Source organism: Oncorhynchus tshawytscha, unplaced genomic scaffold (genome assembly GCF_018296145.1).
Source record: "Oncorhynchus tshawytscha isolate Ot180627B unplaced genomic scaffold, Otsh_v2.0 Un_contig_3761_pilon_pilon, whole genome shotgun sequence".
NCBI lineage: Eukaryota > Metazoa > Chordata > Actinopteri > Salmoniformes > Salmonidae > Oncorhynchus > Oncorhynchus tshawytscha.
Genome location: NW_024609794.1, coordinates 77,127 through 103,457, shown reverse-complemented (window position 1 = coordinate 103,457; position 26,331 = coordinate 77,127). Strand labels below are relative to the sequence as shown.

The window sequence follows — 26,331 nt, the reverse complement described above, 5'->3', positions numbered from 1 at the left end:
TTACTGAATCACGTAAGTAGCTACATGAAGTGCGGTGGCATGCTGCAGGTATGTTGTAACGGTACGTCGAAATGGTGTTGAAGGAATTGTATTCCTCTGTTTTAATTCCCAATTAAAATTAAACACTCTGTCAATTCACAAGAATTTGTAAGACCCTTATTTTATAGGAATGGACAGAGCCCGGTCTTAAAAGTCAAGTAACAGCCTTTATTCAAGAGAGTACTGCCACAATACAGGTTACCACAGGTTATAAACTGAAAATGACGTCATTAGTTCTAACACTACCCCGTGCCATCTCCGTTCCAGTACCAAGGCTGTGTCTCAAGCCTTCCCGCATCCGTCTCCCTACCAATTTAATATAATTTACGAGTCAAGGTTTTCTTGTGTAGATAAGCATTCTAGCCAGTCTGATTCATTTGTACCAAGGAACAGACCGTCATTGTTACTAAACTCTTGACCACATTCACACACATTATTTTCAGTACTGGGATCAGATAAGAAAATTCATACATATACAGTAACATTTAGTATTCTGATTAGTACATATACAGTAACATAATAGTATTCTGATTAGTACATCCTGATTGAAATGTATACATAATTAGTCATTACAGATAAAAATTCCCTTAACAAATGGTCATGATCATTTTAAGGAGAACAAAAACTACTTACATTTGGACTCCACTGCAGAAGCTGAGCTATTCACCATCTTCTAGGTTGTTTTGTTGTTTACTTGAAGAGATTTAAATATAAAAACTAAGGCATTGGCTGCGAAATTCCTGTAAACTGTGCAGCGAATTCTACCAGATGAAAAGCCTAAATCACTATAACATTCTGGCATAAAGCATACTTTATTTGATCAAATTCACATACTATAAAACAGAATATTTTCGCATACTGAGAACGCGTCATGCACGATTGCGTTGTTTCCTGCTATTCGTTGATTAAGGTAGCGCATACCATGTCTAATTGATCAGCTGTTGTCCTAGTCGAAATGAGTATGACTTCCGGGCATTTAAAGTATACTAGATTTCCGAAATCTCACACTATTAAACTATTTTCTCGCATACTCAAACGGCCTACAATTTAGGACGCAAGTATGGATATTTGGACACGGCTACTGATTCCCCTCCCTGTGATATATAATCACCCTAACCCCAAGGAGTTTGCTGTGTTTTATTCACAGCATATTAATCATAAGCTTAATTTATGACAAGTGTGCACTCGTTCACTCCTCAAGGATCAAAGCCCGAGCACACACTGCTGCACTAATATCGCTCCATAGTAAAGGGAGAATCAGAATTGTGCTTTTGTCATCTGTGGGTGATCTATAGGCCTACCCTAGTCTTGCCTGCTGACAGAGTAGTACTAGATCACATGTGGGGTTGGTTTATAGGACTCAGCACTAATACCAGTATGCCACTCTGAAGACTGGCCTAGATCAGAGGCTTTACACTGTAACGCTGAAGACTAGATCTGAAGACTAGCCTAGATCTGAGGTCCTAATCTCCCACGCTTTCTCATTCCCCTCTACTGCATATCTTTTGAATATAAATCTGAAAATAGATCATTCAAAATCATAATGGTTTATTATTAATTCATAAAGAAATTACTCTGTAATATGGTATGTTTTTTCAAAGCTAAGGACAACCAGTTTTGATGACCCCCTACCCTTGAACTCTAGACAGGAAGTGTTTCTGAAGCAGAAACCTTAGCCAGAGAGGAAGAGGTGAAGCGAGAGGGTCCAATCCCGTGAATCTGTCCATGCGGGTTACGGTGATAAGCAGACCGCCAGCCTTTCCACCTCTGGGACGACTCCAATTGTTAGGGCGGAGACCATCTCGTCATAATATACAGTGTCTTTGCCTTAGCAGAGAGATCGTCTCAGTCATTTTATTGCAGACAAAGGTTCAACCATGTTTGTCAGACCGTTAATAAGTCACTCATTGGCCATTGCTTTCTCAGACGCTGTGTGGGTTTACGGTGGCTTGCGAAAGTATTTACCCCCCTTGGCATTTTTTCTATTTTGTTGCCTTACAACCTGGAATTAAAGTAGTTTTTTTGGTGGGGGGGGGGTTGTATCATTTGATTTACACAACATGTCTACCACTTTGAAGATGCAAAATATATTTTCTTGTGAAACAAACAAAAAAACAGAGTAGTTATTGCACTCAAGTCTTCACCCCCTCAAAGTCAATACTTTGTAGAGCCACCTTTTGCAGCAATTACAGCTGCAAGTCTCTTGTGGTATGTCTCTATAAGCTTGGCATATCTAGCCACTGGGATGTTGCCCATTATTCAAGGCAAAACTGCTTCAGCTCCTTCAAGTTGGATGGGTTCCGCTGGTGTACAGCAATCTTTAAGTCATATGACAGTTTCTCAATTGGATTGAGGTCTGGGCTTTGACTAGGCCATTCCAAGACATTTAAATGTTTCCCCTTAAACCACTTGCTTTAGCACTATGCTTTGGGTCATTGTCCTGCTGGAAGGTGAACCTCCATCCCAGTCTCAACTCTCTGGAAGACTGAAACAGGTTTCCCTCAAGAATTTCCCTGTATTTAGCGCCATCCTTCAATTCTGACCAGTTTCCCAGTCCCTGCCGATGGAAAAACATCCCAGGGATGGTGTTCTCGGGGTGATGGGATGGCCAAAAAGCTCAATTTTAGTGTCATCTGACCAGGGTACCTTCTTCCATAGGTTTGGGGAGTCTCCCATATGCCTGTTGGCGAACACCAAATGTGTTATTTTTTTCTTTAAGGAATGGCTTTTTTCTGGCCACTTTTCTGTAAAGCCAAGCTCTGTGGGGTGTACGGCTTAAAGTGTTCCTATGGACAGATACTCCAATCTCCGCTATGGAGCTTTGCAGCTCCTTCAGGGTTATCTTTGCTCTCTTTGTTGCCTCTGACTAATGCCCTCCTTGCCTGGTCTGTGAGTTTTGGTGGGCAGCCCTCTCTTGGCAGGTTTGTTGTGGTGCCATATTCTTTCCATTTTTTTTAAATAATGGATTTAATGGTGCTCTGTGGGATGTTCAAAGTTTCAGATATTTTTTTATAATCCAACCCTGATCTGTACTTCTCCACAACTTTGTCCCTGACCTGTGGAGAGCTCCTTGGTCTTCATGGTGCCCCTTGCTTGGTGGTGCCCCTTGGTTAGTGGTGTGGCAGACTCTGGGGCCTTTTTTAATTTTATTTTTATTTTTAGCGTTGGACTAGTAACCGAAAGGTTGAGAAGAAAAAAATACTTGTTTTTCAACCATTTCACACATTTCTTGTTAACAAAATATAGTTTTGGCAAGTCGGTTAGGACATCTACTTTGTGCATGACCCAAGTAATTTTTGCAACGATTGTTTAGAGATTTTTTTCACTTAAAATTCACTGTCACAATTCCAGTGTGCCAGAAGTTTACATACACTAAGTTGACTGTGCCTTTAAACGGCTTGGAAAATTCCAGAAAATTATGTCATGGCTTTAGAAGCTTCTGATAGGCTAATTGACATCATTTGAGTCAATTGGAGGTTTATCTGTGGATGTATTTCAAGGCCTACCTTTGAACTCAGTGCCTCTTTGCTTGACATCATGGGAAAATCAAAAGAAATCAGCCAAGACCTCAGAAAAATAATTGTAGACCTCCACAAGTCTGGTTCATCCTTGGGAGCAATTTCCAAATGCCCGAAGGTCCCACGTTCATCTGTACAAACAATAATAAGCAAGTACAAACACCATGGGACCACACAGCCGCCATAATGCTCAGGAAGGAGACGCGCTCTGTCTCCTAGAGATGAACGTACTTTGGTGGGAAAATGTTGTTAAACACCTGTCCAGGTGTTGTGAAATTTGGTTTGTGATTGCATGGCAGACCACCTGGAACGTGCCTCATTATTATCAACACTCTTTACAATTGGAAGTGTTACTCTAATTGTTATTTGCTCCATCAGATTAAGTCATCTGTTGCCTTATTGGACATCAATTCAGTCAGTGTGATTGACAGGAGAGATGACCAATGGGGCTGAGTTTGGACCCTCAGAATTATCACAGGGGTTAAAGAATGGATATAGTTTCTCAGTGAAGGTACAACTCTCAGCTGCTTTCTGCTTCTCCTCAACCACCTCAATAACCTCACCCTGACTTCTCTCAATGGAGCGCACCAGAGCAGTGAAGACCTCCACACTTCCTGCTATCTCTCTCTCTGCATCTCTCTGGCTGAGCTCTACTGAGAGTTTGATCTCCTTAACCTTCAGCAGTCGCTCCTGGATCATCTGCTGCACTTGTGCTACTTCTCCAGGCTTGAAAGAGGACTCCTCTCTGTCTCTGACCTTCATCCTCTTAAAATGATCTGCAACTTCTCTGAGCGTTGTGTTGGTTTTTAGGTCCGGTCTTGTATTGAATGTGTCCTTACACAGTGGACACTGGCACAGGGTGTTCCAGTATGTAATCAATATAGACAATACAATAATTTGTGTGTTATTAGTTTAAGCACACTGTGTTGTCTGTTGTTGTGACTAAGATGAAGATCAGATAAGATTTGATGACTAATTTATGCAGAAGTCCAGGTCATTCCAAAGGGTTCACATACTTTTTCTTGCCATTGTATCTGTAAATAATCTGGGTTTTCCCCCTTTCCACCTGTGGAGCAACCATATCGATGACTTCCTTGAATGAGTCAGCGTTGGATAGAAATTCACTGTTTGAATGCTAAATATATCTTTAGATGCTAAGACGAGTGTATGTAGTTCTACCCAAACAATATTTATTCAGTGTTCCACAGACAGACGATGCTTTTAATCCAGAGTAGGTCGAGACCAGAGATCCAGGATGTGTTTTTTTTTTTACCTACTCTTGTATATTATGGAACACATTTATTATTTACATGTGGAGAAGTAACTTTAAACGTATTTGTAACATTGTCAATTATCAGATTTTAGTCTGAATTTAACAAAGATCAATACTTATTAAAATAATAATCACCAATGTCCAGGTTAATATTTGTGTTTCTGTACGTACCTGGGTGTGTTTCCTGCTCCTCGTTCCTCTACACAGTCCACCTTCTGTCAAGAGGGGAGAGTTATGCACTTGTACTTTCACTGTAGCAAAAAGGTATCTCTCAACTCCTCCCTGTTCTGGACAGAACTTAACTGTTGCACTTCCTCTGCTTGGCTTAGTTTAGTTTATTTGACAATGAATTTTGTGTTGGTAAAGGAAAACTAGCTGTTTGTGTGTTCAAGTCATGTATAAATGTATCAGAGCCCAGTGTTGGTCCAGTGAACATGTCTGTTTCTTCATGTGTCTCAGATGGCACCAGGGCCTGTATGTATTTTAACCCTTGGTGCTGGAGGTAGAGGGAGGTAGAGGGAGGTAGAGGGAGGTAGAGGGAGGTAGAGGGAGGTAGAGGGAGGTAGAGGGAGGTAGAGGGAGGTAGAGGGAGGTAGAGGGAGGTGGAGGGAGGTGGAGGGAGGTGGAGGGAGGTGGAGGGAGGTGGAGGGAGGTGGAGGGAGGTGGAGGGAACAGCCATATCGAGAGGTCAGTGTGGGTCTCAGATTACTACAATGCACTGCTGCAGTAACCCCTCTGTTCCACTGCCCTCTGGGATGCATCGTCCTTATAAACAATTTAGACTCATAAAAACAAGAACAACACATTTATTCACTGTATTTATGTTTATTTGACATTGACCACATACAATGAAAACAAAGTCACAAGAAATTGGATGCATTGTACTAGATTTGGATAATTCAGGACATACTCCCAAATTAATCCAAACAACGTCTCAACACACTATACTGAAACATGGGGAAAATAAATTTGAAAAAAGACAAACTAAAACAATATTCTACGGTAGATCAGATTTCAAGCATAATCCTCTGATTTAAAAGATGCTCTACAAATGAACCAATCATTAGATATATTGCAGTCATGCTTGAGATTATAATATCATATTGATGCGGTTTCTGGCGTGATGTTCAACACCTGTCCAGGTGTTGTGAAATTTTGTTTTGCGACTCCTTGGCAAACCCCCTGAAAGCGGCCCAATATTATCAGCACTTCTGCCTTATTGGACCCCAATTCAGTCAATGTGATTGACAGGAGAGATGACCAATGGGGCTGAGTTTGAACCCTCCTCATTATCACAGGGGTTCAAGTATGGATATAGCTTCTCAGTGAAGGTACAACCAGTGAAAGAGTAGATATGAGACATGTTTTCTACATCATAAAAGAAGATCTGACCCTCCTTGTAATCCACAAACACCCCCACCTTCTGGGGTTTCTGACTCCGGTAGCGGGGGATATGGTGTGTGTCCTCGGCTATATACTTATTCCTATTCATATACAGAGCCCAGAGTCCACCCTCAGGGCTTACAGCCGTTGGGCCCTTCCTGATGATGGACTCTCTGGCCACTCCTACCTGCCATTCAATCTTCCCTCTCACCTGAACCTCAAAGTAGAATCTCCCTGAGGAGAAGCCCTCCTTTCCCAGGACCGATAGATAACATTCAAACCTCTCTGGGAGGTCAGGGAGAATCTGCCGTACGTCTCCATAGCTCACTTGTTTCCTGTCCTCTGACACAATGAGCTTGCAGTGTGCTGTATCAGGATCCAGAGTCACATCCACTGACCACTGCCGTAACCTCCTCAGCTCAGGATCCTGTCGCTCCTGGATCATCTGCTGCACTTGTGCTACTTCTCCAGGCTTGGAAGAGGACTCCTCTCTGCCTGAGACCTTCATCCTCTTAAAATGATCTGCAACATCTCTGAGTGTTGTGTTGGTTTTTAGGTCCGGTCTTCTATTGAATGTGTCCTTACACAGTGGACACTGGCACAGGGCAGTGGTGTTCCAGTATTCACTGATACAGGCCTTGCAGAAGTTGTGTCCACATGGAATAGAGACTGGATCAGTGAACACATCCAGACAGATAGAGCACAGGAACTGCTCTTCAGACAGGACATTGCTGGAGGTGGACATTTCTGAAACCTAATAGAAGACCATAGAGTTAGAAATGTAGCTGTCTTCATTTTAGTGTTTTACTGCCCCCTGCTGTACTGGAGTGTTTGTTCAGGAACATGATTTATTGGTTGATCCCTTCCACTGGCTTGGATGGAATCCTGTGATCCCTCCCTAACCCAGAACAAGTCTAACCCACTAGACTACTTTAGTTTACAGAATGGCAATAAAAGGACAGCCACAGAGTTAGATATATCCTGTTAGAGGTCATAGCAAAAAGTAGATTTATACCTTAATAGACATTGATACCCAATCATGAGAGGGCCATAAACAATAACTAATAATGCTGCATATGGTTAAAATCTCACCTTCCTGGTAAAAATGGTTTTAGTTGCTGAGGTGTAGTCACTCACTTTTGAGGACACAAGCTCAAGTACATAGTAGAAAAATGATGCTAACATTTGAATATCTAATATATCTAAATATAGTAATAATTAAATGATCTATTGACTAACTATATGATTTCACCTTCCTTATAACTGTAAAATAATATATTTTGTGAAAGTACAATATGGCACCAATTCATAGAACTGATGATAGTGAATGGTCTTCCCTGCTGGCTCTGAGCACAGATGCCATTCAAATGCCTGCCGACTTGTTGCAACTTCCGCTTTAAGTACAAAGTGATGTTTGTCCATCTGTGACCAAGAGAAAGTGGTCTTGTTTCAGTTCTACCAAATGCTTTTGTATTTTTTCATGTTGGCTGGTCTTACTCTGTGTGAACATCACAGCGTTTGGGGCTGTAACCTACTGAGCCAGAGGAGATCAGTCCTTTGTTTGAATAGGTCCCATTTTTGGGGGGGTCTATCACGCCTTCAGCTATTGAGTGGAACGGGACAACCTTAATGCTTTTTTGTAAATCCTTCCATTTGTTTCTAAACCCTCCACAGAAACATCTACAAGCCAAAAACATTCAGGACAAATCCAAAACCCAAGTCCCTGATGTCAGGACTTTGTCTCTAGCAGGTTTTAGAGGGTGCACGTGGAACCTCTTATCTTTGGCATTGGGGAGTGTCATGGAGGGCCAGCTCCATTTTAAAGTAGTTGGTACATTTTCTTCGTTCCTGTTTTTGAGGGGTTGTAGAGCCAATGTTGGTGATTTACTGCCACCTTCCACACTGGAGTGTCTGATCAGTAGTGTCTGCTCAGTAGTGTCTGCTCAGTAGTGTCTGCTCAGTAGTGTCTGCTCAGTAGTGTCTGATCTCTCCCTAACCCACAGCAAGTCCCACTCCGTTGACTACTTTAAAATGTTGCACGCTATCTGTCACAGGCATTTGTCCCAAGTGCCAAACCTTTTCTCACTCTGTGGAGGAACCGAATATTCGTATAGCTCACCTTAGATCGTTCATAACCTTGTGGCACCAGACTGATTGCTGCGTTCACCATTCTGTTTTACTGCACGTATAAGTCTGGGCTTTCTCCAACAGAAGGGCGTTTGGAATAAGAAAAAAATTGGCTGGTCCAATCAGCTTCCTCCTTAGAAACAGGGGGTGTATTTGGGACAAAAACCCACGCAACCAAATAGTGTGCTTTGAATTATACCGTCCTCTGATTGAATGGAACGTGTGATCCAATCGCTGACAAGTAGTTTTGAATAATACCTGCCATTACAGACATGCACTCAAACTGTTTAAATGAGGTGGTTTGCCACATGCCAGACTGATACGTGAAGTGTGTCAAATATAAACATCTTCCCAGCGTGAAACAGTTCCCGATCCTTCTGATTGTGATTGTGACGTCATGTTGTCAAATTTCTCACAGCATGGAAATGTTCCCAGTTCAATAATTGTGTCTCTTTGTGTGGATGTCTGTGGTTGGACTTTAGAGCCAAGACTACAAAACCTTGTGGATTTTATTCATAACGGATTCTAGTTTTGGGAACAGAAAATTGTAGTGAGATCGGATTTTCATCTCTGAAGACGTTTTGCTGAATGTCAACCCAGTTTCAGATATGGTAAGGAGATGAAGCCCCTAGTGGATGTGACAGGTTGTCCTCTAGTATTCAAATAGCGAATTTCAGTATAAGGCTTTCTCGTTCCAGGAAGGACATTTTATGGTTATGGATGCACTATAGATGTGATAAGGAGAACGGGGATGGATCACATATAGAGGATATCCTCACGTTTGTTATGGGCTTCCTGTCCTGACCATATTTGGTAAGAAGAGGAAGTTTTTTTTATTTTTTTATTTTACCTTTATTTTGTCCAGTGATAAGGCAGACAAGAGGAGCAAAATGATGGATGAAACGTCCAATCTGTATACAGGTTGAAAGGTTGTCAATGAGTCAAGTCTACAAAACTTAGTGGACCTTTTTCAAAACAAGTTTTGGGAACATAAAATTGTATGGAGATCTGTGAAAAAACATCAACCCACTTTCAGTTTCCTTCTGCCTTGCACTGGACCTCTTCTTACCAAATATGGTCAGGACAGGAAGCCCCTAGCAGTTGTGATATAAGTCAGCGTTTTCCATGTCTGTCTGTGGAGCAACTATAACATGAAAGGACTTCCTGGAATTAGCCAAAATTACATAGAAATTCACTATTTGAATACTACATTTATCTTTATATGGTAAGACGAGTGTATGTACATGTAGTTCTACCGAAATGATATTGATTCAGTTTTCCACAGACAGACCCTGCTTTTAATACAGAGTTGTAAGATAAAATAATATACTTACTATGACTGAGGTGGTTGTTCCACCTAGCTATTTTAAGATGAATTCACTAACTGTAACTCACTGGATAAGAGCGTCTGCTAAATGACTTCAATGTAAATGTTTTCACATTTTGGATAAGTGACATTTAACATACTTGTAACATTGTCAATTCGCAAATTATTCTAGATTTTGTAAAAAAAAAAAAAAGAACAGGTGAGAAACACAAAGCAGTGTGATTACGGAGTAAATAATCCAGGTTAATCTCTTTCTCTACCTACCTGGGGGGGGGGGGTCCCTTTTTGTCTTGACAGAAGGTTGACTGTGTAGCTGTGTGTAGAACGATGAGGAGCAGGACAGTTATGCACTTTATACTTCCACTTTCACAATCAAATATGGCCAGTCAATGAAATCAACCTTTATTAGGCACGTGCACACAGTACAGTGAAACGCTCGCTAACTCTTCTCAAAAATGCAGTACAATATCATTCAAAAATCAAATGCCAAATACAAAAGCCCCCAAAATAAAAAGTAGAAGGAAAAACTAGGATGAGAAGTATGTACATGTTGTATCTGTGATTGATCAAAATGGAGACTTTAATACAAGTAGTGAAGTGACTTGGTACTGCAGCTTCAGTAAACAGCGTTGAAACCAGAGGAGCACTGTCTCCTAGTCTGCTGTGTTCTGTTGCTGCTGGTCTGCCCGTCACCAGAGGAGCACTGTCTCCTAGTCTGCTGTGTTCTGTTGCTGCTGGTCTGCCCGTCACCAGAGGAGCACTGTCTCCTAGTCTGCTGTGTTCTGTTGCTGCTGGTCTGCCCGTCACCAGAGGAGCACTGTCTCCTAGTCTGCTGTGTTCTGTTGCTGCTGGTCTGCCCGTCACCAGAGGAGCACTGTCTCCTAGTCTGCTGTGTTCTGTTGCTGCTGGTCTGCCCGTCACCAGAGGAGCACTGTCTCCTAGTCTGCTGTGTTCTGTTGCTGCTGGTCTGCCCGTCACCAGAGGAGCACTGTCTCCTAGTCTGCTGTGTTCTGTTGCTGCTGGTCTGCCCGTCACCAGAGGAGCACTGTCTCCTAGTCTGCTGTGTTCTGTTGCTGCTGGTCTGCCCGTCACCAGAGGAGCACTGTCTGTCTGCTGTGTCTGCTGTGTTCTGTTGCTGCTGGTCTGCCCGAGGAGCACTGTCTCCTAGTCTGCTGTGTTCTGTTGCTGCTGGTCTGCCCGTCAGAGGAGCACTGTCTCCTAGTCTGCTGTGTTCTGTTGCTGCTGGTCTGCCCGTCACCAGAGGAGCACTGTCTCCTAGTCTGCTGTGTTCTGTTGCTGCTGGTCTGCCCGTCACCAGAGGAGCACTGTCTCCTAGTCTGCTGTGTTCTGTTGCTGCTGGTCTGCCCGTCACCAGAGGAGCACTGTCTCCTAGTCTGCTGTGTTCTGTTGCTGCTGGTCTGCCCGTCACCAGAGGAGCACTGTCTCCTAGTCTGCTGTGTTCTGTTGCTGCTGGTCTGCCCGTCACCAGAGGAGCACTCTGTGTTCTGTTGCTGCTGGTCTGCCCGTCACCAGAGGAGCACTGTCTCCTGTCTGCTGTGTTCTGTTGCTGCTGGTCTGCCCGTCACCAGAGGAGCACTGTCTCCTAGTCTGCTGTGTTCTGTTGCTGCTGGTCTGCCCGTCACCAGAGGAGCACTGTCTCCTAGTCTGCTGTGTTCTGTTGCTGCTGGTCTGCCCGTCACCAGAGGCGTTAGGCTAGGTACACTGCCACTGACTCGACATGACGTTGCCAATGGATTTTCCCTTACATTTACAAGCTGAATTGCGATAAACATGATGCACACATAGTATTACATAGAATGCTGTTTTATTTGATGGTTACCAGGTTGACCTCGTGTAAAGGGTCAGGCTGGGGTTGGAGGCCAGGGGTCAAGGTTGACCGTAATAAATAAAATGGGTTGGTATCTCTCTACCCAGGGCCATCTGGCAGCGCTGCTGGGGTTGCGGTTCTGAGTCAGGTGCTGAACCCAAACAAACCACTCATCCTAATCCCCCTAACCCTATCTAAAGTACACACATGATTTCTCCTGCTTCTGCTCTCTCTTTCTGTCCCTCTATCTCTGCTCCTCACTATCTTTTTTCTCTCCCTCTATCTCTCTATTGCTCTCCTGATTTTTAGATATTTTTCTCCTAGGTTATTCTCTCTGCTCAGATGGTATCTCTCTATCCTAGGTTATTCTCTCTCTGCTCAGATGGTATCTCTCTATCCTAGGTTATTCTCTCTCTGCTCAGATGGTATTTCTCTCCTAGGTTATTCTCTCTCTGCTCAGATGGTATCTCTCTATCCTAGGTTATTCTCTCTCTGCTCAGATGGTATCTCTCTATCCTAGGTTATTCTCTCTCTGCTCAGATGGTATTTCTCTCCTAGGTTATTCTCTCTCTGCTCAGATGGTATCTCTCTATCCTAGGTTATTCTCTCTCTGCTCAGATGGTATTTCTCTCCTAGGTTATACTCTCTCTGCTCAGATGGTATCTCTCTATCCTAGGTTATTCTCTCTCTGCTCAGATGGTATCTCTCTATCCTAGGTTATTCTCTCTCTGCTCAGATGGTATTTCTCTCCTAGGTTATTCTCTCTCTGCTCAGCTGATTCCCCTCTTTCTTGCCATCTAACATCTCTTTCTCTCTCTCTCCTTGTTATCCCCTCATTCCCCTCCCTGTCCTCCGTTGTCTCTTTCTCCAGCTTATCTTTCCCTGGATCCCTCTTCCTACTCTCACCCTGGCTCCCGAGGTAAAGTGCTTCCCTCTTTCTCTCTCTGCATCTTTCTCCACGGATAGCTCCAGAGCGCGAGGGGGGGCTTCAGTTCTCCAGTAGGCCCAGACGGTGCTCTCAAACCTGGATTAGACTAAGCTGAGTGGCCCCCTGGAGCTCTGGAGTCTCTCTCTTGCTATACCGTAGGACAGCAGACACTCACACACTAAGTCTACTGCCACTAGTGGGCTTGTCCTGGCATCTAGTAGTGTGTGGATGCATAGCTTGTAGTGTGTAAGGCTGTTTCACAGGAAAGTTGGTGTGCTTGCATGGAGGCGCATGCATTAGCATATATAGTCTGTGTCTTTGTGCATGAACGTGCTGCTTATTTTGGTGTGTGTGTACATTATACATGTATGTGTGTGTATGCTGGTGTGTTTTCTTGTTCCCCTGCTAAAATTTGATTGTCTCTCTCGCGCTCTCTCTCTCTCGTTCTCTCCCTCTCTCTCGTTCTCTCTTGTTCTCTTATCTATCTCGCTCTCGCTCTCTCTCTCTCCAGTCCTCAGTGCTGATAGGGTGGAGCAGATGACCAAGACCTACAATGACATTGAGGTTGTCACACACCTATTGGCTGAGGTGGGCTCTCATTGGTGCACGGTCTTTGACACATGGCGGTGATTAGTTGCCATTGATGATTGTGGCCGCGTGATTGGTGGACTAACTGTTGCATGGTATCATTGATTGCAGCGGGACCGGGACTTGGAGCTGGCCGCTCGAATTGGTCAGTCTCTGCTTCAGAGGAACCACCTCCTCCAGGAACGCAATGAGTCTGTGGAGGAACAGCTAGCACAGGCCCTGGACCAGGTAACACACACTACTGTACACACACACACACTACTGTACACACACACACACACACACACTACTGTACACACACACACACACACTACTGTACACACACACACACACACACAAACACTACTGTCCACCCCACACCCCCTCTGACCCCCCCTGTCCCAGGTGCACCAGCTACAACATGAGCTGGGGAAAAAGGATGAGTTGCTGCGGATGGTGGCCAGCGCTTCGGAGGAGAGTGAGACTGATTCCAGCTGCTCAACGCCGCTGCACCCCCGCCAACCCCTAGCACCAGCTGTGGCCCTCAGCCAGCTGGAGGCCCTGCAGGGGAAAATGTCTGATCTGGAAGAGGAGAACCTGGCCCTACGCTCTGAGGTATAGCTGACATGACACCCTATTTCCTAGAGTTCACTACTTTTGACCAGGACCCATAGGGTTAAGGTTAGGATAAACGGTAGGGTGATCTGATCCCAGATCTGTGGTCCGTGCCAATTCTACTTCGACTGTGCACTTTATGCGGTCCAGGCTTTTAAACGCTTCGTGTGGGCCCCTCACACCTTACTCTAACCTCTGTACCTCTGGTCCGACCAGGCCCGTCATCTGATAGTTCCTAACACCTCACTGTAAACCCTGTGGTCCGACCAGGCCCGTCATCTGATAGTTCCTAACACCGCACTGTAAAACCCTGTGGTCCGACCAGGCCTGTCATCTGATAGTTCCTAACACCGCACTGTAAACCCTGTGGTCCGACCAGGCCCGTCATCTGATAGTTCCTAACACCGCACTGTAAAACCCTGTGGTCCGACCAGGCCCGTCATCTGATAGTTCCTAACACCTCACTGTAAACCCTGTGGTCCGACCAGGCCCGTCATCTGATAGTTCCTAACACCTCACTGTAAAACCCTGTGGTCCGACCAGGCCCGTCATCTGAAGACGGAGACCATCACCTTCGAGGAGAAAGAACAACAGCTGGTCAGCGACTGTGTCAAGGAGCTACGTGAGTCACACACACACACACACACAAAAAAGGCATGAATCAGGTCAATTAACAAATAATTAGGTTATTGATCTCTAATGATTAAAGAGCTGTGTGGGTGTGGGTTGGTTCAGGCGAGTCCAACAGTCAGATGGTGAACCTGACAGAGGAGCTGTCCCATAAGAATGAAGAGGTGATGAGACACCAGGAGGAGATTTCCCAGCTCCTCTCCCAGATAGTAGAGCTCCAACATCGCGTCAAAGAGGTGAGGGGGGAGGAAGGGGAGGAAGAGCACAGTTTGAAGTTGATGTTGTAGTAATAATTGTAGAGTAATAGTACTAAAGAAGTGTGTTTCCAGCTGGCCCTGGAGAAAGAGGAGCTGAGGATTCACCTACAGGCCTCGAAGGATGCCCAGAGATCACTCACTGCAGAGGTGAGTTGTCTAGCAATGAACAGTTCAATGAACTCTGACTCCATAGAAGTGCCTCAAGGTGGGCCCTTTTTCCGAACTCTCCAACATAATTTGAACCACCGCTATATGTCAGAGCAGAACTGCACCTGATAAGCAGTATGATATGACCCAGAGTTGTAGTATTTAAAATATTATCTTCGTCTGTTATGTTGACACAAGCAGTGAGTTTGTGTTCAAGGTTATTAGCTGCATCAAGGTTTAAGTTAAGGTGTTTATTACTGATGAATGAGTATGTGTGGAATACGGTAATGGAGTGTGGGTATTTAACTGTTGTGTAACTGAACCAGCTAGCAGAGGGTTAACTGTGTTGTTGTGTAGCTGAACTAGCTAGCAGAGGGTTAACTGTGTTGTTGTGTAGCTGAACTAGCTAGCAGATGGTTAACTATGTTGTTGTGTAGCTGAACCAGCTAGCAGAGGGTTAACTATGTTGTTGTGTAGCTGAACTAGCTAGCAGAGGGTTAACTATGTTGTTGTGTAACTGAACCAGCTAGCAGAAGATTAACTGTGTTGTTGTGTAACTGAACCAGCTAGCAGAGGGTTAACTATGTTGTTGTGTAGCTGAACCAGCTAGCAGATGGTTAACTATGTTGTTGTGTAGCTGAACCAGCTAGCAGAGGGTTAACTATGTTGTTGTGTAGCTGAACCAGCTAGCAGATGGTTAACTATGTTGTTGTGTAGCTGAACCAGCTAGCAGATGGTTAACTATGTTGTTGTGTAGCTGAACCAGCTAGCAGATGGTTAACTATGTTGTTGTGTAGCTGAACCAGCTAGCAGATGGTTAACTATGTTGTTGTGTAGCTGAACCAGCTAGCAGATGGTTAACTATGTTGTTGTGTAGCTGAACTAGCTAGCAGAGGGTTAACTGTGTTGTTGTGTAGCTGAACCAGCTAGCAGAGGGTTAACTATGTTGTTGTGTAGCTGAACCAGCTAGCAGAGGGTTAACTATGTTGTTGTGTAGCTGAACTAGCTAGCAGAGGGTTAACTATGTTGTTGTGTAACTGAACCAGCTAGCAGAAGATTAACTGTGTTGTTGTGTAACTGAACCAGCTAGCAGAGGGTTAACTATGTTGTTGTGTAGCTGAACCAGCTAGCAGATGGTTAACTATGTTGTTGTGTAGCTGAACCAGCTAGCAGAGGTGTTTGTCAGACCATGAGACATCCTGAAAATCGTTCTTGTCACAGAATGATCTGTAGCGTCCGACCGGTTTGGTCTACAAAACTATTACGACCCCTCTATGGAAAGATGAGACGAATCTCACTAACATGATGGTGTTCTCCGTTTTGCTCTACGAGTCTCAGTACAGTCGATCTGCCAACTTCTGCCTGTAGTGTCTGATCAGTCTGGGCTACACACTAATTTGACCCTCTGTGGAACACGTACTCTACCGGTCAAATGTTTTAGAACACTTAGTCATTCAAGGATTTTATTTATTTAGACTATTTTCACATTGTAGAATAATATAGAAGACATAAACTATGAAATAATACATATTATAAGTGTCAAACAAATCAAAATATATTTTATATTTTAGATTCTTCAAATAGCCATCCTTTACCTTGATGACAGCTTTGCACACTCTTGGCATTCTCTCAACCAGTTTCAACTAGAATGCTTTTCCAACAGTTTTGAAGGAGTTCCCACATATGCTGAGCACTTTTTGTCTGCTTTTCCTTCACTCCTTCACACCATGTCAATTTGGTTGAGGTCGGGAGATTGTGGAAACCAGGTCATCTGATGCAGCACTCCACTCTCCGTCTTGATAAAATAGCCCTTACACAGCCTGGAGGTGTGTTGGGTCATTGACCTGTGTTGGGTCATTATCTCCCCCCCCCCGGCTTATGGGTTAACTATGTTGTGTTGTATAGCTGAACCAGCTAGCAGAGTGTTAACTATGTTGTGTTTTGTTGCTGAACCAGCTAGCAGAGTGTTAACTATGTTGTGTTGTGTTGTGTAGCTGAATGAGCTAGCGGACCGTAATGTAGAGTGTGTGGGGATGCTACATGAGTCTCAGGAAGAGATCAAGGAGCTGCGCAGTAAGAACACTCCGTCTGCAGGCATGAGACGACACCTGCCCTACGGACTCTTCCCCATGGTGAGATATATACCTTCTGTAATGTGTGTGTGTGTGTGTGTGTGTGTGTGTTAGGGATCCGATTTAAAATGTGCTTCGGTCCGCGGAACCCAAACCGAACCATGTAGCATGCATCGGTCAGAAAATGTATTCAAAGTGAAAAAACCACTGGTTCACTCATATCTTTTGCTCATATTATATTATTTCTACCTTCAGAAAATACCTCATATTTTGTGACAACTGATGTGTCCTCTCCTTCAGTGTTGAACTGCATGTAACTGTGTTGAGCGTCATTGATCTACAAGTCATTTTGCAATGTCGAACAACCCCAGGCAATATCATTAGTCTAGTTAAACTGCGCACTGTGCCCAGCTTCACACGCTGACCAACGTGAGGTAACACGCATTTCCACGTAGCACGCTGGGGGTGATTAAACAACGGAGCCTCATTCATTTTCTATGGAGTGAAGTGGGTGGGGGGGACCGTCGGGTGATGAGAGCATGGTTTAGGAAGCATGAACAGGGCGGTACTAAAAATGGGGAAAGCTGAACTTTTTGCAAATACTCTGCGACATTGTGCCGCTATTGACCAATCTAAGCTCACTATAGCTTCCAACCCCTAGTTGATTGGCTGTTGATACCTAGCACTACCTGCCCTGCTTTCTAGCACCCACATGAGCTATCCAAATTATTATGTTATGTGGAAGTTGGGCAGGAGGCTGTATTGCATTAGTGGAAACCTCAGGTTTGCCGGTTTTTACTAGCAGAAGTCACTTTTTGTAGCAGGTTAGAAGAATTAGATTAAGGTTAGGAAAAGGGTTAGTTAAAATAGTTTCCAAAGCAAACATATCTAGCAACAACCAGGCCTGCCTTGAGAAGCCATGGATCACAGGATTCATCCACACCAAGCTAAAGGCTAGAGCTGCCTCTTTCAAGGAGCTGGACACTAATCCGGGACGCTTATAAGAAATCCCGCTATGCGCTAAGACGAACCATCAAACAGGCAAAGTGTCAATACAGGACTAAGATTGAATCCTACTACACTGGCTCTGGATGTGGCAGGGCTTGAAAACTATGTACTATGAAGGGAAACCCAGCTGCAAGCTGCCCAGTGACGCGAGGCTACCAGACAAGCTAAATGCCTTTTATGGTCGCTTTGCGGCAAGCAACATTGAAGCATGCATGAGAGCACCAGCTGTTCCGGAGGACTGTGTGATCATGCTCTCTGTAGCCAATGTGTGCAAGACCTTTAAACAGGTCAACATTCTCAAAGCCGCGGGGCCAGACGGATTACCAGGACGTGTACTAAAAGCATGCGCGGACAAACTGTCAAGTGTCTTCACTGACATTTTCAACCTCTCCCTGGCCAGGTCTGTAATACTTACATGTTTCAAACAGACCACAATAGTCCCTGTGCCCAAGAACACTAAGGTAACCTACCTAAATGACTACTGCCCCGTAGCACACACGCCGGTAACCATGCAGTGCTTTGAAAGGCTGGTCATGGCTCACATGAACACAATCATGCCAGAAACCCTAGACCCACTCCAATTCGCATACCGCCCCAACAGATCCACAGATGACGCAATCTCAATCGCACTCAACGCTGCCCTTTCCCACCTGGACAAAAGGAACACCCATGTGAGAATGCTGTTCCTTGACTACAGCTCAGTGTTCAACATCATAGTGCCCACAAAGCTCATCACTAAGTTAAGGACCCTGGGACTAAACATCTCCTTCTGCAAATGGATCCTGGACTTCCTGAAGGGCCGCCCCCAGATAGTAAGGGTAGGTAACAACACATCTGCCAACACTGGAGCCCCTCAGGGGTGCGTGCTTAGTCCCCTCCTGTACTCCCTCAGCTGCGTGGCCAAGCACGACTCCAACACCATCATTAAGTTTAGGCCTGATCACCGACAACGATGAGACAGCCTATAGGGAGGAGGTCAGAGACCTGGCAGTGTGGTGCCAGGACAACAACCTCTCTCAATGTGAGCAAGGCAAAGGAGTTGATTGTGGACTACAGGAAATGGAGGGCCAAACAGGACCCCATTTAACATCGACGGGACTGAAGTGGAGCAGGTTGAGAGCTTCAAGTTCCTTTGTGTCCAACAAACTGTCATGGTCCAAACACACCAAGACAGTTGTGAAGACAGCACGAGAACACCTTTTCCCACTCGGGAAACTAAAAAGATTTGGCATGGGTCCCCAGATCCTCAAAGTTCCACAGCTGCACCATCAAGAGCATCCTGATCGGTTGCATCCCAGCCTGGTATGGCAACTGCTCGTCATCTGACTAACAGGCCCAGTACATCACTGGGGTCAAACTTCCTGACATCCAGGACCTGGCGTCAGAGGAAGGCCCAAAGAATTGTCATAGACTCCAGTCACCCAAGTCGTAGACTGTTCTCTCTGCTACCGCACGGCAAGCTGTACCGGTGCTCCAAGTCTCCTTAACAGCTTCTACCCACAAGCCATAAGACTGCTCAACAACTAATCAAATGGCCACTCAGATCTACATGGACCCCCCCCAGTGTTTTTACACTGCTGCTACTCGCTGTTTATTATCTATGCATAGTCACTTTGCAAATTACCTTGACCATGCTGTACCCCCGCACATTGACTCGGTACCGGTACCCCCTGTATATAGCTTCCACATTGACTCTGTACTGGTACCCCTGTATATAGCCCCCACATTGACTCGGTTCCGGTACCCTCTGTATAGAGCCTCCACATCGACTCGGTACCGGTACCCCTGTATATAGCCCCCACATTGACTCTGTACCCGGTACCCCTGTATAGAGCCTCCACATGGACTCTGTACCGGTACCCCTGTATAGAGCCTCCACATTGACTCTGTACTGGTACCCCTGTATATAGCCCCCACATTGACTCGGTTCCGGTACCCCTGTATATAGCCTCCACATTGACTCGGTATAGGTACCCCTGTATATAGCCTCCACATTGACTCGGTACCGGTACCCCCTGTATATAGCCTCCACATTGACTCGGTTCCGGTACCCCCTGTATATAGCCTCCACATTGACTCGGTACCGGTACCCCTGTATATAGCCTCCACATTGACTCGGTACCGGTACCCCCTGTATATAGCCTCCACATTGACTCGGTACCGGTACCCCCTGTATATAGCCTCCACATTGACTCGGTACCGGTACCCCCTGTATAGAGCCTCCACATTGACTCGGTACCGGTACCCCTGTATATAGCCTCCACATTGACTCGGTACCGGTACCCCCTGTATATAGCCTCCACGTTGACTCGGTACCGGTACCCCCTGTATATAGCCTCCACATTGACTCGGTACCGGTACCCCCTGTATATAGCCTCCACATTGACTCGGTACCGGTACCCCCTGTATATAGCCTCCACATTGACTCGGTACCGGTACCCCCTGTATATAGCCTCCACATTGACTCGGTACCGGTACCCCCTGTATATGTTATTGTTATGTAAATGTATTGTTACTTTTTGATTTTATTTTTTTACTGAAGAATATTTACAAAATAAACAAATCTATTTCTTGAACTGCATTGTTGGTTAAGGGCTTGTAAGTAAACATTTCATGGGAAGGTCTACACATGTTGTATTAAGGGCTTGTTAGTAAACATTTAATGGGAAGGTCTACACATGTTGTATTAAGGGCTTGTTAATAAACAATTCATGGGAAGGTCTACACATGTTGTATTAAGGGCTTGTTAATAAACAATTCATGGGAAGGTCTACACATGTTGTATTAAGGGCTTGTTAATAAACAATTCATGGGAAGGTCTACACATGTTGTATTAAGGGCTTGTTAATAAACAATTCATGGGAAGGTCTACACATGTTGTATTAAGGGCTTGTTAATAAACAATTCATGGGAAGGTCTACACATGTTGTATTAAGGGCTTGTTAATAAACAATTCATGGGAAGGTCTACACATGTTGTATTATTAAGGGCTTGTTAATAAACATTTCATGGGAAGGTCTACACATGTTGTATTATTAAGGGCTTGTTAATAAACATTTCATGGGAAGGTCTACACATGTTGTATTATTAAGGGCTTGTTAGTAAACATTTCATGGGAAGGTCTACACATGTTGTATTATTAAGGGCTTGTTAGTAAACATTTCATGGGAAGGTCTACAGCTGTTGTATTCGCCGCAGGTTTCAACTAATGTGATGTTGCATGAGGTAGGCAGCCTGTTGCTTTAGTTTTGGCAGTTTTGCTTTAAACAATCAGTCTATATGGTAATTTTTAGACATATAGGGGAAAGTTGATGATTTAATAATGAGGAAAGCAAATCATTTCTGCGAGGCGCACTGCGTCGTTGAAGCGATGGGAGAAGAACACGCAATAAAACGGGTGAAATTCAAAGTTGTGCCATATATTCATTGGCTATGTCATAGCTCATTTGTAAACAATAAATATTGATACATTACTACCTCAAACACTTAAGCTGCAAAATCATCAAGTTAATCTGTGGGTGATGGGGATTTCAGAACCAAAGTGGGGGGAGAAAAACACCGGCTACATTGCCCACTTAATCTGATAGTGGTAATGGGGGGGGGGTAGTCTCCTTTATGGCTCAGATCAGGTGCCCAAATGGCATACATAATTTACACACAGACACACACACACAGAAGTCAGCTCAGACACACAGACACAGAAGTCAGCTCAGACACACAGACAGAGAAGTAAGCTCAGACACACTCACAGAGAAGTCAGCTCAGACAGATCCAGCTCAGAGAGGGTCAGCTCAGACAGATCCAGCTCAGAGAGGGTCAGCTCAGACAGATCCAGCTCAGACAGATCCAGCTCAGACAGATCCAGCTCAGAGAGGGCCAGCTCAGACAGATCCAGCTCAGAGAGGGCCAGCTCAGACAGATCCAGCTCAGAGAGGGCCAGCTCAGACAGATCCAGCTCAGAGAGGGCCAGCTCAGACAGATCCAGCTCAGACCGATCCAGCTCAGACCGATCCAGCTCAGACCGATCCAGCTCAGACCGATCCAGCTCAGACAGACCCAGCTCAGACAGACCCAGCTCAGACAGACCCAGCTCAGACAGATCCAGCTCAGAGAGGGCCAGCTCAGACAGATCCAGCTCAGAGAGGGCCAGCTCATGAGCTCCATCTGCAGCAGATTTGTATTTAGAATGGAAAATGAATGTGTTTATGCCGCAAATGGCAGTGCATCGATTCATTCTCTAATTAAACCCAATCATTTCAAACTAAAACGTATCGTTCCTGTATCTTATTGGAGCCCATGTATCTAGGTATCTATCAAATTATCTTTAAAGGGTAAGATGCATATCCCTAGTGTGTGTATGTATGTGTGTCAATCCTATTTATGTGTGAATATGTGTGCGTGTGCCCAATAGTGTGTGTACCTATTAATGAGTGTAAATGAATGTGTCTCAGGACTCCCTGGCAGCAGAGATTGAGGGCACCATGAGGAGAGAGCTGAGTGTCGAGGACGAGGTGGCTTTCCAGGACCAGAAGTGAGTATAGAACACACACACACCGACAACAACAAACACACACGCACACCCACACCGACACCAACAACAAACACACACACACACCCCCACACCGACAACAACAACAAACACACACACACCCCCACACCGACAACAACAAACACACACACACACCCCCACACCGACACCAACAACAAACACACACACACACCCCCACACGACAACAACAAACACACACACACACACCCCCACACCGACAACAACAACAAACACACACACACACCCCCCACACCGACAACAACAATAAACACACACACACACCCCCACACCGACAACAACAACAAACACACACACACACCCCCACACCGACAACAACAACAAACACACACACACCCCCACACCGACAACAACAACAAACACACACACACACCCCCACACCGACAACAACAACAAACACACACACACACCCCCACACCGACAACAACAACAAACACACACACACACCCCCACACCGACAACAACAAACACACACACACATCCCCACACCGACAACAACAACAAACACACACACCCCCACACCGACACCAACAAACACACACACACCCCCACACCGACAACAACAAACACACACACACACCCCCACACCGACAACAACAACAACAAACACACACACCCCCACACCGACAACAACAAACACACACACACACCCACACACGACAACAACAACAAACACACACACCCCCACACCGACAACAACAAACACACACACACACCCCCACACCGACAACAACAACAAACACACACACCCCCCACACCGACACCAACAAACACACACCCCCACACCGACAACAACAAACACACACACACACCCCCACACCGACAACAACAAACACACACACACCCCCACACCGACAACAACAAACACACACACACACCCCCACACCGACAACAACAACAAACACACACACCCCCACACCGACAACAACAAACACACACACACACCCCCACACCGACAACAACAAACACACACACACACCCGCACACCGACAACAACAACAAACACACACACCCCCACACCGACACCAACAAACACACACACACACCCCCACACCGACAACAACAACAAACACACACACCCCCACACCGACACCAACAAACACACACACACACCCCCACACCGACAACAACAAACACACACACACACCCCCACACCGACAACAACAAACACACACACACCCCCACACCGACAACAACAAACACACACACACACCCCCACACCGACAACAACAACAAACACACACACCCCCACACCGACAACAACAAACACACACACCCCCACACCGACAACAACAAACACACACACACACCCCCGCACACCGACAACAACAACAAACACACACACCCCCACACCGACACCAACAAACACACACACACACCCCCACACCGACAACAACAACAAACACACACACCCCCACACCGACACCAACAAACACACACACACACCCCCACACCGACAACAAACACACACACACACCCCCACACCGACAACAACAACAAACACACACACACACCCCCACACCGACAACAACAAACACACACACACACCCCCACACCGACAACAACAACAAACACACACACACACACCCCCACACCGACAACAACAAACACACACACACCCCCACACCGACAACAACAAACACACACACACACCCCCACACCGACAACAACAACAAACACACACACACAAACAGAAGAGCAAAAGCAATCAAAGCAGAAGCTCCCCTCCTCTAACTCCCCTCCTCTCTTCTCCTCCTCTAACTCCTCTCCCCCTCTAACTCCCCTCCTCCTCTAACTCTCCTCTAACTCCCCTCCTCCTCTAACTCTCCTCTAACTCCCCTCCTCCTCTAACTCTCCTCTAACTCCCCTCCTCCTCTAACTCTCCTCTAACTCCCCTCCTCCTCTAACTCTCCTCTAACTCCCCTCCTCCTCTAACTCTCCTCTAACTCCCCTCCTCCTCTAACTCCCCTCCTCCTCTAACTCTCCTCTAACTCCCCTCCTCTAACTCCCCTCCTCCTCTAACTCTCCTCTAACTCCCCTCCTTTAACTCCCCTCCTCTAACTCCCCTCCTCCTCTAACTCCCCTCTCTTCCTCCCTCTCTCACTGTCCCCAGAGTTTCCCAGAAGAAGGTGTTTCAGACTGTACGCGTGGTCAACGAGTCGGTAGAGCGAGCTGCGGCGATGGCCACGCCCCCTATCCCCGGCTCGGGAGGCAGCTGCCTGGTGATGACGGCCCAGCCCTTCCTGTCCGCACAGGGGATCGACCAATCCCACGGCCGCGCCAAGTGAGTTACCCAGGTTGACCCTGATTGTTAGACCTGCAGTCTAAAGCACCCGTATTGACTGTAGTGGATTCATTGATTCAGTGGCAACAATATGTGAGAGAATTTAAAGCATATTATTTGATATGATTTAATTCAAACTTATTTCAGTGAATTTAGAGCCTACAGAGGAGTATATTTGGGTAAACATGTGTTTGTGTTGCGTGTCTGTCTTTGTAGTAGGGAGGAGGTCCCGCTCGGCAAGCCTGGCGCACCAGGAGGAAATGACCTCGTGTCGGCACTGCACCGCCTCTCCCTGCGGCGGCAGAATTTCCTGTGCGAGCGGCAGTTCTTCCAGGCGGAACGCGACAAGAAGCTGGAGGCCCTGGCTGGGGGGGCGGAATCGGATGTGGAGGGGAGTGGCTACAGCTCACCAATGAGCAGCTTCATGTCATCCTTCACCAACCTATCAGAGTTCTCGGTCTCGTCCAGCTGTTTTAAGACCTTCCTGCCTGAGAAGCTGCAGATCGTCAAGCCGATGGAGGGTAAGGATACGTTCATGCTTTAAGTGTAGTCATGATAATGGGCGCGTTCCTGGCAGTGCGATAAGCAACCCCTCTGCACAAATCTACCAGTGATTGAATGCCACATCATCTTTTTCAGTCAGGCATCAGATTTCAGTATGTTAGGCTGCATTTAGACAGGCAGCCCAAATCTGATATTTTTGTCACGATGATGATTGGTGAGGTGATTGGTCAATAGACCAATATCTGATGTGAAAAGATCTGATGTGATTGGACAAAAGACCAATTAGTGAGAAAAAGATCAGAATTGGGCTGCCTGTCTAAACACACCCTTAGAGATGTGGTTACTGAATGTAGGTGGTCTGTAATGCAGCCAAAAGCTATGATATCTATCCAGGAGTTATTCCTGACCCAATATCTATGATGTCTATATTATCATATCTGTATACTGGTACTCTTGAAATTAGGATATTAATTAGGAGTTTTAGTTTAGTTGTGATGTAACACATTGATCCCTGACCTCTAACCTTTGCCCTCTCTAGGCTCCCTGAGACCAGAGTTTGAACCCACTTGGTCACATTATGATATCTGTCAACTGTAACACTCCTAATTTTCATCTGTGAGTAATGTATTTTACGCCTGACCCCTAACCTTTAACCTCTGACCCCTCTAGGCTCTCTGACTCTGCACCACTGGCAGCAGCTGGCCATGCCCCACCTGGGCACCATCCTGGACCCCCACCCGGGCGTGGTCACCAAGGGCTTTCGGCCCCTCCCCCATGATGCTCTCGCCGACACCGTCTACCGCCTCACTGACCTGGAGGAAGACGAAGAGGGAGGCGACGAAGAACAGAAATATGACATGAGAGGTACTTTTATTCACTATAGTTTTGGCAAGTCGGTTAGGACATCTACTTTGTGCATGACACAAGTAATTTTTCCAACACTTGATTACAGACAGATTATTTCACTTATAATTCACTGTATCACAATTCCAGTGGGTCAGAAGTTTACATACACTAAGTTGAATGTGCCTTTAAACAGCTTGGAAAAATCCAGAAAATTATGTCATGGCTTTAGAAGCTTCTGATAGGCTAATTGACATCCTTTGAGTCAATTGGAGGTGTACCTGTGGATGTATTTCAAGGCCTACCTTCAAACTCAGTGCCTCTTTGCTTGACATCATGAGAAAATCAAAAGAAATCAGCCTAGACCTCAGAAAAATAATTGTAGACCTCCACAAGTCTGGTTCATCCTTGGGA

The 26,331-nt window shown here is 45.6% G+C and overlaps 2 protein-coding genes across 2 annotated transcripts in view; one reads left to right on the top strand and one right to left on the bottom strand.

Moving 5' to 3' along the window:
* The window catches only part of trak2 (trafficking protein, kinesin binding 2), a 63,938-nt gene that overhangs the window by 27,892 nt on the left and 9,715 nt on the right, over positions 1–26,331 (top strand). The window contains exons 4-15 of the mRNA XM_042318148.1: positions 12,367–12,414; positions 12,935–13,011; positions 13,123–13,239; positions 13,396–13,605; positions 14,149–14,227; positions 14,341–14,471; positions 14,565–14,639; positions 16,634–16,771; positions 22,171–22,250; positions 24,400–24,570; positions 24,787–25,091; positions 25,744–25,938. Of these exons, the coding sequence (XP_042174082.1) occupies positions 12,367–12,414; positions 12,935–13,011; positions 13,123–13,239; positions 13,396–13,605; positions 14,149–14,227; positions 14,341–14,471; positions 14,565–14,639; positions 16,634–16,771; positions 22,171–22,250; positions 24,400–24,570; positions 24,787–25,091; positions 25,744–25,938 (1,626 nt within the window). The remainder of the gene's footprint in view (positions 1–12,366; positions 12,415–12,934; positions 13,012–13,122; positions 13,240–13,395; positions 13,606–14,148; positions 14,228–14,340; positions 14,472–14,564; positions 14,640–16,633; positions 16,772–22,170; positions 22,251–24,399; positions 24,571–24,786; positions 25,092–25,743; positions 25,939–26,331) is intronic.
* On the bottom strand, positions 5,652–6,968 carry LOC112238707 (zinc-binding protein A33-like). The gene has a single exon (XM_024407242.2). It carries the CDS (start codon positions 6,956–6,958, stop codon positions 6,062–6,064), a length of 897 nt encoding a protein of 298 aa, XP_024263010.2. The 5' UTR covers positions 6,959–6,968; the 3' UTR covers positions 5,652–6,061.

Excerpts from the sequence above, each read along its gene's own strand:
- LOC112238707 (XM_024407242.2), bottom strand. The coding sequence starts at position 6,958 with ATGTCCACCTCCAGCAATGTCCTGTCTGAAGAGCAGTTCCTGTGCTCT.